Source organism: Panulirus ornatus, chromosome 29 (assembly GCF_036320965.1).
Source record: "Panulirus ornatus isolate Po-2019 chromosome 29, ASM3632096v1, whole genome shotgun sequence".
Taxonomy (NCBI): domain Eukaryota; kingdom Metazoa; phylum Arthropoda; class Malacostraca; order Decapoda; family Palinuridae; genus Panulirus; species Panulirus ornatus.
In genome coordinates, this window is record NC_092252.1 from 15,461,675 (window position 1) to 15,479,996 (window position 18,322).

At 44.5% G+C, this 18,322-nt stretch overlaps 1 protein-coding gene across 2 annotated transcripts in view; it reads right to left on the reverse strand.

The window, feature by feature from the left end:
- LOC139758144 (adipokinetic hormone/corazonin-related peptide receptor variant I-like) overlaps nt 1-18,322 on the reverse strand; it is a 55,268-nt gene that overhangs the window by 15,451 nt on the left and 21,495 nt on the right. For both annotated transcript variants that reach the window (XM_071679295.1, XM_071679294.1), the window contains exons 2-4: nt 8,777-9,431; nt 7,667-7,744; nt 5,211-5,415 (exon numbers count right to left, since the gene is read on the reverse strand). In XM_071679295.1, the coding sequence (XP_071535396.1) occupies nt 5,211-5,415; nt 7,667-7,744; nt 8,777-9,337 (844 nt within the window). In that variant the 5' untranslated portion in view covers nt 9,338-9,431. The remainder of the gene's footprint in view (nt 1-5,210; nt 5,416-7,666; nt 7,745-8,776; nt 9,432-18,322) is intronic.

Genomic DNA, 18,322 nt, shown 5'->3' on the forward strand with positions numbered 1-18,322 from the left:
CATTAGTAGGCTGAGCGCCAACCAAACTAGGCACCAGGAAGGGTGCCAGGTCACACACCAGGTCAGTCCCATAGATCACATACCAGGTCAAGTCTGGCACCAGGTCACTCACCAGGTCAGTCCCATAGATTCCATGCCAGGTCAAATCAGGCACCAGGTCACACACCAGGTCAGTCCCATAGATTACATGCCAGGTCAAATCAGGCAGCAGGTCACACACCAGGTCAGGTCATCATAACAGGTCAGCGGGGTTATCATATTGATCTATAATTTTAGGAGATGACGAACAGCTGGTTACCGTCAGCAGCTGGTTACCGTCAGCCGTCAGCAGCGATCAGCTGTCTTTCTATGTTGACAATATTCCAAGATAACATATGAGATGATAAAACAGATAACATATGGGATGATGACGCAGATAACATATGGGATGATGACAAAGATAACATATGGGGTGATAACACAGATAACATACGGGATGATAACACAGATAACATTTGGGGTGATAACACAGATAACATATGGGGTGATAACACAGATAACATGTGAGATGATAACACAGATAACGTATGTGGTGATAACACAGATAACATATGGGATGATGACTAAGACAACATGAGCTAATGAAAATAGTGCCATTACGTTTATAACAATCATGATGATGTGAAATCTTAACCAGGATAACATGACATGATGGGAAAAACAACATGAGATTATGATAAAGATAACATGAGATATGCGAAAGATAACGAGATTAGAGCAAAGATAACAACATTACAACATGATTCATAAGTTTATAGAATCAAGATAACATACAAGATGACAACATAGATAACATGAGAAGATAACAGTGATAACAAATGGTTATAACAGTAAGATCTGGCGTAAAGCATTTTAGCCTTTGTGTTACGAGCGGAAACGGTTCCATTAACTGCTTTTACTTTCTCTCTTTGTTAACATCCAACTGAGTGTGTCTCTGTTATTGGCAATAGATCTTGATTTCGTTTGACGCAAGTCAACTTTGACCTCTTGTTCAGCTTGATCAATACGTATGAATTCAAATACTTATTGAGATTCTGAAAATCTCAATACATCGCTGGTGATGGCACTAAAAGGAGGATCCAGTCCTATCCATTTATTCAATATTTTTTTTTTCGTTTTATAAAAGAGATAGAAAGCCATCAAGGGCAACTGAAGGGCAAGTGTTCAGTGTATTGAGAATGAAGTGTCTGGTGACATTTGTAATGTTGGAGAGATGGGTGGTGTCCAAAACACAGACGAGAAAGAGTAACACGCACATGTCTAGGGAGTGCAGTTTCAGATGGGTGTGTTTGGAGAGTCGTGGCTCAAATCTGGGTAAGGAGGGTGGTTTTTTAAAGTCCGTCAAGTCATAATGATGTGGATATATTTTGCCACTGTTGTGTTTTCCAGACAAAAGGGAAATCTTGGAGTATAGGTTGTTGATCTTGGAGAATAGGTTATTGAAGTGTGAGGCAGGAGTAAGCATGTTGTTTCTTCCTTAGGGATAGTGACTGGTTGTGAAAGGGGTTTTAGATAGAGAGGGATCTTGTGATGTTGCCAAGTGTCATTAGAAGTGAGGGAAGGAAGGTGGGGAGCTGTCGCAAGGTGGACCTTATCACGACTGTATGGTGGTGAGGTTGGTTTATAGCTGATGTTTGAGTCGTGTTTCGTGTGCAAGTTTTGGTGTTGACTGGGATGAAGGCACGTCATTGATTTCGGTCAGACCTGCTTCATGTGTTGGCTTTAAGGTAGTCTGGGAGGTGTGGATATATATATATATATATATATATATATATATATATATATATTTTTTTTTTTTTTTTTTTTTTTTTTTTTATACTTTGTCGCTGTCTCCCGCGTTTGCGAGGTAGCGCGAGGAAACAGACGAAAGAAATGGCCCAACCCCCATACACACGTACATACACACGTCCACACACGCAAATATACATACCTACACAGCTTTCCATGGTTTACCCCAGACGCTTCACATGCCTTGATTCAATCCACTGACAGCACGTCAACCCCTGTATACCACATCGCTCCAATTCACTCTATTCCTTGCCCTCCTTTCACCCTCCTGCATGTTCAGGCCCCGATCACACAAAATCTTTTTCACTCCATCTTTCCACCTCCAATTTGGTCTCCCTCTTCTCCTCGTTCCCTCCACCTCCGACACATATATCCTCTTGGTCAATCTTTCCTCACTCATTCTCTCCATGTGCCCAAACCATTTCAAAACACCCTCTTCTGCTCTCTCAACCACGCTCTTTTTATTTCCACACATCTCTCTTACCCTTACGTTACTTACTCGATCAAACCACCTCACACCACACATTGTCCTCAAACATCTCATTTCCAGCACATCCATCCTCCTGCGCACAACTCTATCCATAGCCCACGCCTCGCAACCATACAACATTGTTGGAACCACTATTCCTTCAAACATACCCATTTTTGCTTTCCGAGATAATGTTCTCGACTTCCACACATTTTTCAAGGCTCCCAAAATTTTCGCCCCCTCCCCCACCCTATGATCCACTTCCGCTTCCATGGTTCCATCCGCTGACAGATCCACTCCCAGATATCTAAAACACTTCACTTCCTCCAGTTTTTCTCCATATATATATATATATATATATATATATATATATATATATATATATATATATATATAGTTCCCAAAGGTTTAGGTAAGGAAGCCGTCTCACTCACGCGATTAACTTGTGATACTTAGACGATTAAAGTATTCTTGGGGTCAAGTTATCTCTCAAGGGATTAAGGGATTAAATCGTAGTCGTCAAAAGATTAAACCCTGAAACACCGTACGCCAAGGATTAAGGTATAGTAACCAAAGGGTTGAGAGCGTACTAAAGGAATTATCCATCGTACTCTTGTAATTGAATTATTATAAAGAAGTTTTAAATTCTTTTGCTCAGAGGGTTGTCATCGGACCCGAGTTGCTGGGTTATCATGCACAAGAAATTATGCTATAGTATGTAGCAAGGTGTCACTGTTCTTCACTTGTTTCGACATCTTAAACAAAAGATTAAGTTATCGTACTTACGGGGTTCTTATCGTACTTTTACGTCCATATCATTGTATTAAAGGTTTTGGGTTACTGTACACATGAGGCTTGTTATCGTTCTGCAGTAGTCTCGGTATCGTACTCTAGGGATATATTATCGCTCTCTAACGTTACGTTGTTGTACCCAGGATCTCAAGTTATCGTACCCAGAGGGTTGTGATCATATCCCAGCCAGCTCAGTCGCCGTACCCAAGGGCAAAGTTAACGTGCCTAAGAATAGCAAACGCCACTTTTACCTGTTTGGAATAGTTAACTCAAACTATTTCTGTCAGGAGGAGAATTATTAGCCTCTCATGGGTTGATAGAAAAAAGAAAAAAGAAAATCCAGTGTCCTCGTATGGCCGGAGGATAAGATCAAGGAGGAGGACCTTCCTAATTGGCACATACTGGAGAGGAGGGTCGTCTTTGATGGCAGGTGAGGAATCTTGTGATATGTTACCAGGTGTGTATGGCTAGCGTGTCTATCGTCAGAAGTGCATGGCCTGCCTGACTTTCATCTGATATATATATATATATATATATATATATATATATATATATATATATATATATATATATATATATATATATATATATATATATATATATATATATATATATATATATATATATATATATTTTCACTTTTTTTAACTGTGGGTACAATAAGATGAAGTCATGGACTATGAAGAAAATAGTAAAGAATACTTGCCATCGGTGAGTTAGTTCTCTCAAACATACACCTGAAAACACTTGGCTTTGAGTCCATATTGCATACACTGTACCTGATGATCACAATCTGTACATATGTTATGATCATTACAGAGTATTTCTCGTCCTTCCGTAGCCTCAGGATATGCTTGGGTTCATGATACTGTCTTATAGTTTCAGATGCTGTCTTTGGATCCCCTTTTTTTTTTGTAAATCAGCATCAGTATGTAGGCAGAGAGGGAGTTCTACGTTTCTATGCGCCACTGGATTGATCCTAAGTGTCCCTGTAGATCCCAAGATTATGACGAGAAAGGTAAGTGAATTCTAGGCTTGACCTCTGAAATATTTGGAGGCAGAAAGAAGTATGATTCTTTTCTCTGAAATTCTTTGGATCCGGAGGGAAACATAATTCTCATCTCTGAAGTCTTTGGAGGCAGACGCACGCGTAAGTCTTTCCTGTGAAATCTTTTGGCGTCAGAAGTATGACTTTACTGTCTGGAAATCATCTTTTGATTCCTTGGAGGCAGAGCGAATGCTTCTATCATTTCTGAAATACTTCAGAGGAAACAGGGACTTGGTGCCCGCGTATGGAATTCTTGGAACTTAAGCAGACGAAGACGTGATCCCTGACTCTGAAATCTCAGTAACTGAAGCGGCATATTGCATGCCACTGGAAGCCTGGGAAGCTAAAGAGAGATGTCTCTCTTACTTTTTCCATTCTCGTAAGTAAGAACATCGTCCTTATGTTTGGAAAGTAATACTGACGTGGGTCCTCACCTTTGGAGACGATTATTAACATGAATCCTCACCTTTGGAAGCCAATATCATCACGGCTCCTCAACTCTGGAAACCAATATTATCATGGATCCTCACCTCTGGAAGCCAATATTATCATGGTTCCTCAACTCTGGAAGCCAATATCATCATGGTTCCTCAACTCTGGAAGCCAATATTATCATGGATCCTTACCTCTGGAAGCCAATATCATCATGGTTCCTCAACTCTGGAAGCCAATATCATCATGGTTCCTCAACTCTGGAAGCCAATATTATCATGGATCCTCAACTCTGGAAGCCAATATCATCATGGTTCCTCAACTCTGGAAGCCAATATCATCATGGATCCTCAACTTTGGAAGCCAATATCATCACTGATCCTCAACTCTGGAAGCCAATATCATCACTGATCCTCAACTCTGGAAGCCAATATCATCATGGTTCCTCAACTCTGGAAGCCAATATCATCATGGGTCCTCAACTCTGGAAGCCAATATTATCATGGTTCCTTAACTCTGGAAACCAATATTATCATGGATCCTCACCTCTGGAAGCCAATATCATCATGGTTCCTCAACTCTGGAAGCCAATATCATCACTGATCCTCAACTCTGGCAACCAATAATATCACAAATACTCACCTTTGGAATCCTTGGACTTCTGCGAGATCTCCCACAGGATCCTGAGGTAGACGACGACGATGACGAAGAGCGGCAGGAAGTACATGGCGGCCAGGCAGAAGAGGTTGTAGGTCATTTCCTCGACCTGTGTCCTGAAGAACCCGAAGGTCACACACTGCCGGAAGTTCTTGAAGATCGGGTGTGTGTCCACGTGGAAGATGACGCTCTGCAGGTAGGCGAGGGGAGGAGAAGTGTCACCTTCGTCAAGAATAGGTAAACTGATAATGATAAGAGATAGGTCATGATAAAGTGAGAATAATGATTGCTGAAAACACGTACGCACACACACACACACACACACACACACACACACACACACACACACACACACACACACACACACACTCATTATATATATATATATATATATATATATATATATATATATATATATATATATATATATATATATATATATATATACGTTTTCCCCATGTGTCACAGAAGGCGACTAAGAAGAACGGGAGCAGGTGGCTGGAAATCCTCCCTTCCTGTATAACTTTTCGAAATAAGGAACAGAGCAAGGAGCCTAGTAAGGATTTCTCCCTCTAAGGCTCTGTCACCTGTTCTTGACGCTACCTCGCTCATGCGGGAAAATGGTGAGCTGGCATGAAAAAAAGATAAAAGGTTTATCGAAGTATAAAATGAAGTACGAGAGATGGAGGGACAAGGAGACCTGTATACCAGGCAGGTAAAAGAACCTGGAGCTCATTATGTATGTCAGGAGAGGAGGTGATCCCAGAGGGATGTTGGCGTAATGACCCAGATTATGAGGCTAATTACTGGCACCCAGAGAGGTGGTGGGAGAGAGAGAGAGAGAGAGAGAGAGAGAGAGAGAGAGAGAGAGAGAGAGAGAGAGAGAGAGAGAGAGAGAGAGGCTTTATCAAAGTATAAGATTCATCGGGAGACAAAGAGAACAACATAAGCAGCAGATACAAAGTAATTTAGCGTTCATTATGTGTGTAGATTGGATCACATGAATTACGTATATCGAGACAATACCACCGCAATTTAACCCATTTGTACCATTACGTCACGTAATGTTCAACGAACCACCACTAAACGTATAATGTATAAATGTATAATGTATAAACCATAACACTTGCTCGGTAAAGTTTCCTGTACTATGTAGACAGACTTCACGTAGATGCTTATCCAAAGCTTAGTACTATCCAACCCCATATTGATCTCAAGCTCTTTTGAGATTGATTAACTCGTTACTACTATACCACCACAACTAATTCCCAATTATGTAATTCCTTAACTGTGTAGTTTCAGCAGAATGGCTACTTGAATTCGGTAAATCTTTCCTTATCTCTACATTCGTTCGGTCGGATGACAAAGATAGCAAAGATAAGCCAGTATTGTTGTATGGTTGATCGTCGTATCACCACTGACTCGCCGTGGTAAACATGTCCAAGGCTGGGGCGAGTCTGGGCATGGAACTGGTTCGTTCACTTGATACAGCCGTCACCAGATGACTCTGTTGTTTGTTGTCCCAGGCCAGGCGATTTCTGTCGCGACTTGTGAATTGAAATAGTTCCCTTGTCTCCGTTTCGGAATGGAGCTTTGAACAACCATTCACTTTCGCTGAATTTACACAAATAATCATCCAAATCTTAGTAGATTAAAGTATCTTATCTTTATCTTTCATGACAATATCAATTCACTCTCATCTCCATGTCTTTGATGGTATGTTCAAAGCAATGGAGGAAATGTTTGAAATATAATGAAAAGTTTTTAAGCCTTCTTGTGATGCGCAAACATGGAGACAGGAGGAGAGGCGTGAGGGGGATGCAATATCTAGAACCTTTGTATGTTTGGTGAAGATAGGAACAGACTGAAGAGACGAACTACGTTTCTCACAGATGAAACGGAATGTTTCCAGCTCGAAACGAAGCATCTGAGTTTCCACATGATATCTTGTCACAATTAGGCCCGATGTAGCTTAAATGATAGGCATCATATCAAGAGAAGTTCAGTCCAGTTAACAGACACGCCAGAATATTCATAGATGAAGCGCTAGTATATAGAAGGAGAAACTTGACGCTTGTCACAGACTGGTTCGAAAACTGATCAAAAGGATTCGGGTTTCTGTTCGAGACGTCTCAGATCTTTTCTTTTTTTTTCAGCGTCATCGGAAATAAGAAGCAGTTCAGTTGTTTTGGATTTCGAGAGGGCGAAACCATGGACAGATGTAACAGATGTTTTGTGGTGTTTGATAGCGTCTTCTGCACTGTTTTAAGACCCTTGTGCACGACGGTACGACCCTTGAGCACAACGGAACAGTCCACGAGCACGACGGTACGACCCTTGAGCACAAAGGTACGATCCATGAGCACGACGACGGTACGACCTTTGAAGTTACTGGTCTCTCCTAAGACCTGATCTGCCAAAGAACAGGACCCTGGACTCACCTGTGGGAGGGAACACACAGCAGCCGTGGACCAGGCGAAGGATAGCATGATCTTGCCTCGTCTCTGCGCGTCGTTCACCTACGAAACACAGGCAGATTAGAAGGAAATCTCACAGACTTAACTAATGAAGGTCGACTATCAAGACTCCTGATGATCAAAGAATCAAAATATAAATTTCCAATATATACATATATATATATATATATATATATATATATATATATATATATATATATATATATATATATATATATATATATATATATATAAATATATATATATATATATATATATATATATATATATATATATATATATATATATATATATATATATATATATATATAATCGTGACAAAAGGTCATGACGACCACTTCAGGGCTAATATGACCATATGGGGATCACTATGACCTCCCATGGGTCACCACACTCACTTAATTGTCTTCGTAATTTGGTTGATTCATGAAAGCTAACCTCCCAGATGCCCAAGTCCTCACCCCCGGTGGATACAGTCCTATTGTCAAAGTCACTGTGCCACACTGAGGAATGGAAACACCAGAACGTGATGCGAAATTCAGTTGGACTTATTGATACTGAGATCACAGGAGGGAGGGGACGTAGATCACATGGTTATGCTGAGTGTAGTTTCAAAGCACGTGAGGGAAGGATGGACGGACGGTAGCGAGAATGGGAAACAAAATGAATGGAAATTGGAAACATCTACTGAGAGAGACGGATAGATAACGTGAAGAAGCTGCGTTTGTCCAGTGAGGATAATCTGTCGGAATTTAAGTTTATAAAGGAGGCTTTGACGTAGACCGAGCGAGAGGAGGAGGAGGAGGAGGAAAGAAGGTGAAAGAAGTGGAGGAATGGAGTGTTGCATCGTCAGGTTCAGGTTCAAGTCAAGGGTCAGTTCAAAGGTCTGGGAGGGAATGTAGCCCACCACACGACCTTTGCCTTTGGTGTTACGCGTAATAAGTCATGAGTGACACCGGTCAAGAGAGGATCATATCAAGTCAGGTCACAACATTTAGGGTCATGAGGGCGGGAAACTCACCTTGAAAGGGTGTCAGGTTACTACATCCTGGGTCATGAGGGAGGGAGACTCACCTTGAGAGGGTGGACGATGGCGAAGTATCTGTCGAGGCTGATGCAGACGAGTACCAGGGAGGAGAGGTAGAGGCCGAAGGCCCTCAGGAACTGGAAGAGCTTGCAGGCCAAGTTGCCCGCTACCCACTGGGTGGTGATCCTCCAGCCTACCTCGAGGGGGAAGTTGATGAGGGTGACCATGAGGTCGGCGGCTGCCAGGTGCATGATCATGAGGTTGACGCGCGACTTGCGATGGCGGTTGCGGAAGAGGGTGATGAAGACGGTGAGGTTGCCGACGGCGGCCACCACGAACATGACCGAGTAGATGATGATGTCCGTGAGGGCGTTGTCGTCGAAGCCCAAGCTCGGAGGTAGGGTCGTGGTGTTGGCGCTGGCCAGGATTAGCGTGGTGTTGGGCTGGCACTCTGAGACGCCCCCAGGGGCCAGCAGGCACTCACTATCATTAAGGGCTTGCTCTAGCCAAGTGCCGCTGCCGGGGGTGTTGGTCGTCCGGACATTCAACCCGACATCGAGCAACACTTCCTCCGATTGGCTCTCAAGTGCATCTAAAGCTTCCATCATGCCCTGCTCCGGGAGCAGCGCCCGCGTCACACACGTCCTACGGTTTCATGGTGGAGTTCCCTACGGTGCCATGTTACTATTCGTTCACCTCACCCTGGAAGAGACAAGAGCGCTCGATGAGAAGATTGATAGAAGACGGGAAGAACGTAAGGGAAAATAGGAAACGACCCATAACCTTAAAGAAGTTACATTAGTTACGCTGGAAGTTACATTAGTTACCCTACTCACGACCTGTAACTCTCATGTTCGAGCCCACAAGTAGACAAAGCTGGCGAGGCATTACTCGGTAGACGTGGACATAAGATACAGTCCTTGAATTAGCTGATACTTTCTAGCATGGTAAAGAATTTTTAGCACATTATGAGACACGCTACCTCGTCCTCCAGACGACACTCGAGTCAGAAAATTACAGGAAAATAATGTATTAGATCTAGCACTACAGTCCAGACTACCGTGTCATCTGTACTGAAAGGAGCATCTATGTGCAGTCGACAGCCGACCAGGTGGTTTTATAGCACTATATAGTATCTGGAACCGTGTATGGCGAGGGTTCCTCTCGTGGACAATATAGTCCTTATCATGGCGAAGCCTCAACTATATTACAAGGGTTAGAGAGATGTAGAGTAAGAAGAAAGGAGAAGAAATGTAATCCATGAACTTTTGGAGGAAGAGCATGAGGGAGTAAAGAGTTTGGAGGAAGAGCATGAGGGAGTAAAGAGTTTGGAGGAAGAGCATGAGGGAGTAAAGAGTTTGGAGGAAGAACATGAGGGAGTAAAGAGTTTGGAGGAAGAGCATGAGGGAGTAAAGAGTTTGGAGGAAGAGCATGAGGGAGTAAACTTATCGGTGGAGGGAAAGAGACAGAGATCACAACGGCCCATCCTCTCTGGTTGCCAGCGGCCACACACTGTTCATGTGACACTGTGGCTTGCTGGATACTATGTTATCAACCTAATAGAAGATGCACATACTCAGCCACTACACAAAGAAAGGATCTTTCTTTCTTTCTCTCTTTCTCTGCAGCATGGCATGAACTCAAACTCTACTTTTCTCAGGAAAGTTTCTTCGTGTCGTGAGTTTGATCTTGCACCTTCCTGTACATAAGAACTCCTAAGTAAGTATCAGGGACGGAAATGGAACTTGATAACGCTAAGGTAAGAGCTGTTGTCGGCTTGTGGCCTTCACTTCTACTCGGCAGCTAGATAAGGTCACCTCGGTAAGCTGGTAGTATTCAGCAAATGCCTGGGCGATCGAAGATCTGAGCGAATATTCACACCCAAGCATTTACTGTATATTGTGCTTATGATCTTGTATTTTCCTGGCAATAGATGTCACTTAAGTGTCCAGTAAAGATATTGTCACTTGAAAACAAGAAGTAAGTTCAGGTTGTACACCGCGCTAGACCGCACCACACCACACCACTACACCACACCACACCACTACACCACACCACACCACTACACCACACCACACCACTACACCACACCACACCACACCACTACACCACACCACACCACTACACCACACCACACCACTATACCACACCACACCACACCACTATACCACACCACACCACTACACCACACCACACCACACCACACCACCACACCACACCACACACACCACTATACCACACCACACCACACCACACCACACCACCACACCACACCACACCACACCACTATACCACACCACACCACTATACCACACCACACCACACCACACCACCACACCACACCACACCACACCACTACATCACACCACACCACACCACCACACCGCTCGTCATTTGTCTGACATCTGAAGATCTGGTAGAATATTTCTCTTAACGTGTGTGAGACTAACTTGAGTGTGAAGTGTGGAGCGTATCACGAAAGCCCCTCAAGATCCAAGACAGTGTCCAGTGTGCACTTCAAGATCTCTCAAGATTCAAGAGGAAAAATTAAAAAAAGGTTGCGCATTGACCTTCTCATTTGTTCTCGTTATTCAAAATCCGATGCTATTATGTTTTCATGAAATGAAATGGACATTAGAATGTTACAATATTCTTCAATGTCTTATCTAAGCCTCTCAGTTAAATTCTGCTTGAACAAACATGTAATAAACTTCGCAATTGCATTCCAGGACCGTCAATACGAAATGAGAAATCTTTGTTATGTTCCATCAGGACATGTGTGCTGGACGCTATTCCTCCGTCCAATATAACAATACATGACCGAACCCTTGTGCTTACACGGCCTGCATCCACTGTGGTGGAGACCAAATGGTTATATTTTGGGACACGTACAGTAATTGCTTTAATTTGCATATCAGGGAAGAAAATCTGTTTTTTCGTTTTGTTTTTGTTTGGGCTTTAACTCAGGGAGTTCAAATTTATGACAAATATGTTTTGGTCAAGGACAAATATCATGACACATTTTTTACATTCATAGTAGTATATTATGGGGAGCATATATATATATATATATATATATATATATATATCATACAAACCTCCAACAGCCAGTATCGAACCCGGGACCCCTGTGCAACAGGCGGGAGCGTTACCGCGAGGCTATGATCGCCCCTTATAGGGAAATATATATTACCAAATCTTAGGTTTGGAAAATATTATTCTGGTTTCTCTGAAGCCCAACCGAAGTGGAATAAGTACCACACATATAACACACGCCTCAGACAACATGCAGAGGAAAGCAATGATTCCTCACTAAGAGAACTGTTGTCTCAAATTCTCGAACCATTGACCTTGTGATATCGAAGACGCCAGAGACATCCTTGTGACCAGTCGCCCCTATAGTGCGACACCTAAGCGTGAAGCATAGAGTGCCACTTAACGATTTTTGTCCACGTCTTAACCAGGTCATTAGACTAAGGCATCAATTAGGGTAATTAATCTAGGCTGGGTAGCTATCAAGGCTGTTGTGGTGCATAAGGGGAGGCGAGGTCAGAGAAGGAAGTTTGCCTCTTCGCTACATCCGTGGTCATGGAATTACTGGCTTAGTTCCCAGGTCAACCACCTGTTGCTAACGGCCCAATTAAGTCGTCCAACTTTCGTAGTCTCTTGAGTGACGACGGTTCAACCCTTGAATAACGATGGTTCGCGCATCTGCTTCATGTCTACACTGCTCATATTCATGAGGTGGTTCTCCTACCTCGACGTCAGAAGGATTCGGTTTTACGAGCTGTCCTCCCGTCACTTCCCCTTCTCCATCATCCGCTGTGATGTTTGCTTCCTTCTCTCTGTTTATCAGGTATCATTTCAGCCACTGTTCTCGTGAGAGTCTACCTTCAACCGCTGCTTCTTATGGCCCTTGTGTGGAGACCAGCCACTCGAGGATTGACCGTTGTGCTGTCTCCATCTCTCCTCCTCGAACAGCGAAGGTGTGGAAGTCTCCTCCATCTTTCGTCTCTTCCCACATCATCTCTTCACCTTTATATATATATATATATATATATATATATATATATATATATATATATATATATATATATATATATATATATATATATATATATATATATATATTCCTATGAGTCCACGGGGAAAATGAAACACGATAAGTTCCCAAGTGCACTTTCGTGTAATAATCACATCATCAGGGGAGACACAAGAGAGAAATAAGTCTGTTGATATACATCGAAAAGACGAAGCTAGGACAAACGTATTCTTTTTTTTACATCACCCAGTGCAACTGTTCTATCTTAACCCTTGGAGGCATCTGACCCATGACATATGTCCATCCAATCAATACAGAGTGCAGCTTGACGGTATATAAGCACGCTGGGTCAAGTCCTCCACCAGGAAAGAGAGAGAGAGAGAGAGAGAGAGAGAGAGAGAGAGAGAGAGAGAGAGAGAGAGAGAGAGAGAGAGAGAGAGAGAGAGAGAGAGAGCTGCTCCTGCTGCTGCTGGACTACTGAAACTCTTGACAGTCCACTGACGGACGGAAGAGTAGCATCTGGTCCCCAGAAGAAGACATTACGACCCTTTGATCACGAAGGAGGGACCGAGGGTCTATATAACCAAAGGGTTGTACACCGTCGCGTTCACGGGGGTTCACACTCTATCCTCCGCACATCTGAACCTAAGACTTAATGCTCTATAACCTCAGGAAAGTCTCCTTGTTGCCTAAAGTATCTTAAAGGTATAACAAGTGATGCATCTCTGTTTTGCCAGTTTTAGAAATTTCCTTCCTGGAAGATGAGGCTGATATATATATATATATATATATATATATATATATATATATATATATATATATATATATATATATATATATATATATATATATATATATATATATATATATAATGTGTGTGTTGACATGGAACACCATAAATGTTCATGTTTATGTCCATTTTTTAATTTAAAAAGACCAATATGTCTGACAGGATGGAAACCTCCTCGTAAACACACTTGCAAACATGCCTCCGTTTTTTACAGTCCTAAAGTAAAGTTTGTTGATCAATTTGTCTTTAATCATATGTAAATGAAGTTAGTGCGTCGCTCCCTATGAATCAGCGAACCAGCCACGGTTCGACTCCTGGTTCGAACAGCCACTCACATCCTCGCTTTTTTTTTTTTTCTCTCTTTTGCGGATGGTCTATAAAACACGCACCTGATTGTAATCTGGGGTGCAAATATTTATCTAGGTAAAGGCCCGGCCTTGCAGCAGGTACCAGTGGCTGTGATCAAAGCCTTAGTTTTATGAGAAAAGCAGAGACGAGGAAAGAACAAACTGGATTGTAAAATGAACCCAGAAAAACTGTTCGGTTGAGGCGCAGTTTCTGCGCGCCAACGAATCTAAGGTTGAAAGTAATATCAGATAAATTAGTTGTTATGTTCCTGTAAAGGATGGTGCAGGAGAGGCAAACAAGAAGGGGGAGGGAAGAATTGAAGAGCCAGGTCTTCCGAACCTTTTCATCAGTGGGGAAAGGGGTGGGAAGAGCCCATCATCCGAACCCTGTCATTTGAGACGCAGACCTGACGAATCCAATGCCATTAGCACAGCTTCCTACAGCACGTTTGAGAAATGAAAGGGTTCGTGTGAATGTCTGTTCGTACCCCTTTTATGAAAGGGATTGGACGATTGGTCCACCACCCCACCACCCTACCAACCTTTTCTGTGTTCATTCCCTTCTCTCATGTGAGCCGCTGCTCCTGCCACAGGCAGCTTGACCACACTCCCAGGTCTTAGGTCGGATCTCCTCACTATCGTAGTGCTGCAGAGGTCGAGTCTTATCCCGTGTCAGACACATCAGATGGCATCACTGTCCGTTCTAATGACTTGTTTCTTGGAACATTTCTTTGAAAATCTGTTTTCTCTTCCGGAATGAATCAGTGAAAATCTCTTTCTAGGAACAAGGCTGCGAAAGTCTGTTTCTTAGAGTAAGACTACAATTTATTCCTGTTCTTTGTGACTGAATTCAGACTATGTAGCATCACTTCCATTGAACTCTATGGTCAAGATTTATTACCGTTCGGCAACGTAGACTCAACACCTCCAGGCTGACGCATAGACTTTCTGGAGATAGATAAAGACCCCGGCTATGCCACAGGGGAAACTTGATGGCATCTCTCATCAGGCGTCTTATAACTTCCTCTTCCTTTATAGAACAGTGGCGTAAGCTCCTCGTCTCGCAGATCGCGCGGAGTCTCCTGTCCTTCTTCTCCGTGAAAGTTTTGCGTAAACAGATTCTCTCACCGTCCAGTAATGCCTCTCACTGATTTGCACACTTAATCACACACACACACACACACACACACACACACTCACACACACACACACAACACACACACACACACAACACACACACACACAACACACACACACACAACACACACACACACAACACACACACACACAACACACACACACACACTCACACACACACACACTCACACACACACACACTCACACACACACACACAACACACACACACACAACACACACACACACACTCACACACACACACACACAACACACACACACACACCCACACACACACACACACACCCACCCACACACACACCTTTGGTAGTTCTCTGACCCCATATATCCTAACACCAACAAGGTCTGTGGGCAGCGTCTTCATCGAAGCCTCGATCAATGATGGCCAACCATTCGCCGCCAGAGATTGCAGCCAACTTTGTGGTGCGCTGGTTCTTGTCAGAGGGACGTGTGATTCGCCAGCCTCACGATTCGCCAGAATGATCATTCGCTCTTCATGAGAAGCCCTTGAAAATATGCTTTATGGGAAAGTCTGTTCTAAGATAAGGTGAAATTTCACATGAGTTGCTAATGTCTCATAAGGTTTAGAATGAGAGATTTAGAGAGCAAAATGCGCCAGTGAAATGGGGACGTCACTGTCGCACATTCAGTTTACGGTATGTTGTGGCATCTCAACTGGGAGAGGGAGAACGGATGCTAACTGAGTCCTCGAACTTGCCTGATGAACTCTTGATAGCTTTGACATTATCAATGGAGAGGATGGCCGGGAGAGCCAGCTCTGGTTCCTGATAGATCACTGCCATTGGCAATCTGCTTGATGTGCCGGGCAGTGAATACCTCGTAAACAGTGTCTTGCGGAACGGTGGCAGACCAACCTCGGTGCTCTTGATGGGCGAAGTTGAAGAAATGGCGTCTCACCGGAGGTTCAGGTGATCGAACTCAAACCAACATGTGAGGCTGGAGGGGAGGAGGATTCCAGGAGTGGTGGAGACAGGGTATTCTTGTAGGGCGGGGGGACGGAGGCAAAGGCTTGGAGTGGTAGAGCCTGTAATACCTGTAGTAGGAGACGGAGACACGGATTTGGAGGGGTGGAGCCCGGGCATTCTTGCAAGGGGGGGGGGGGGGGACGGAGACACGGACTTGGAGTGGTGGAGCCTGGGCACTCTTGCCGGGGAGGAGGGAAACACGGACTTTGAGTGGCTGGTGGGAGTAATGGCGACTCGTCCCTCGTAGGGGTGGTGGGTACTAGTCCAAGGCGACCATCGCACCAAAAACAAGACCCACAACACTAGAACCCACGCCCTTGCATACAGTGGCCAGCCAAGCCACGAGAACCCTGACGGAGTGTGTGGTTCTCCCAAACTGGGAAATAATCAGGTAGGTATTTAAGAACTTCCTTTCCCAAGCTGGAAGGGGGCGCCCCACGTGTGGCGTAGAGGGAACCCGCCAGCCCATTTCCTGCAGCTGAGATGAGCGTCTTTGATCAACTGACAGACGTCAACACACTGCACATCCTCAGCTTGCTGAACCAGCTCACTCAAACCTCCGCCACAGGTATTTCTACTACTGTGGTGCCCGCGGCCCGGAAATAGGGAGTGTTGAGTGTGTAGGTACACTCATGAAGTGCGTTGAGTGTATAGGTACACTCATGAAGTGCGTTGAGTGTATAGGTACACTCATGAAAGTGCGTTGAGTGTATAGGTACACTTATGAAGTGCGTTGAGTGTATAGGTACACTCATGAAGTGCGTTGAGTGTATGGGTACACTCATGAAGTGCGTTGAGTCATAGGTCCACTCATGAAGTGCGTTGAGTGTGTACATACACTCATGGACAACGAGATTCTAACCCAAGGCAAGGCCTAGCGAGCAGCGTTCACCGCAGGGAAATCTAGTAACGGAGAACGAGTCATGTGAGTTACGTATTGTCAAGTGTTATGTGAATGCCAGCAGCCCACGTAGATCTGGGGGAGGAGGAGAGCCAAGTTAGCCACCTGGGTCAGAGGAGTGAAACTTGACAGCTGATACCGAGGCGCGTACTCTACCTCCCCTGGTCGGTGGCTACCTACCACCTGCCTACCTACGGGTCCCTGGTACGAACTTCTGCCACGTCGGCGCGTAGCGCTCACCATTTGCCTTGTGCGTTGAAGAACGGCGCTTATTTCTTTCAAGAGAGAGAGAGAGAGAGAGAGAGAGAGAGAGAGAGAGAGAGAGAGAGAGAGAGAGAGAGAGAGAGAGAGAGAGAGAGAGAGAGAGGTGTTGCTTGCGCATCTTTACCTCAGGAAACCACTCACAACATAACGCTGAATAATGTGGCGGATTTGCGTAGGATTACATAAGAGACAGTTGATTACCGCGATGTCTTGGGCGAAGCGCAGTTTGTAACACTTAGGCTGTACAGTACCTGGTGCTAGAGGAGGCTGTACAGTACCTGGTGCTCGAGGAGGCTGTACAGTACCTGGTGCTAGAAGAGGCTGTACAGTACCTGGTGCTCGAGGAGGCTGTACAGTACCTGGTGCTAGAGGAGGCTGTACAGTACCTTGTACCAGAGGAGGCTGTACAGTACCTGGTACCAGAGGAGGCTGTACAGTACCTGGTGCTCGAGGAGGCTGTACAGTACCTGGTACCAGAGGAGGCTGTACAGTACCTGGTGCTCGAGGAGGCTGTACAGCACCTGGTGCTAGAGGAGGCTGTACAGAACCTGGTGCCAGAGGCTGTACAGTACCTGGTGCTCGAGGAGGCTGTACAGTACCTGGTGCTCGAGGAGGCTGTACAGTACCTGGTGCTCGAGGAGGCTGTACAGTACCAGGTGCTAGAGGAGGCTGTACAGAACCTGGTGCCAGAGGCTATACAGTACCTGGTGCTAGAGGAGGCTGTACAGTACCTGGTGCTAGAGGAGGCTGTACAGTATCTTGTACCAGAGGAGGCTGTACAGTACCTGGTACCAGAGGAGGCTGTACAGTACCTGGTGCCAGAGGAGGCTGCACAGCACCTGGAGGCTGTACACAGCACGGTAGGAGGGGAGCCTTTGTCCCTGCAGGCCATAATGTATTGACGAAGGTAATGAGGTTCTGTGCAGTTTTCCCGGGAATCACTTACCTCGCCAGCCATCAAGGATGTTGCATCAAGGAGGCGCCAATAGCCAGCTCCAAAGTAAGTGTCTCCGGTGCGCTCCGCCAACCGAAACAGCTTAGTGGAAGTGGAGTTAAACTTGTGGCTAGGTTGTCCAGTTGTCTTTTGGTTTATATTGTCTGTGTACG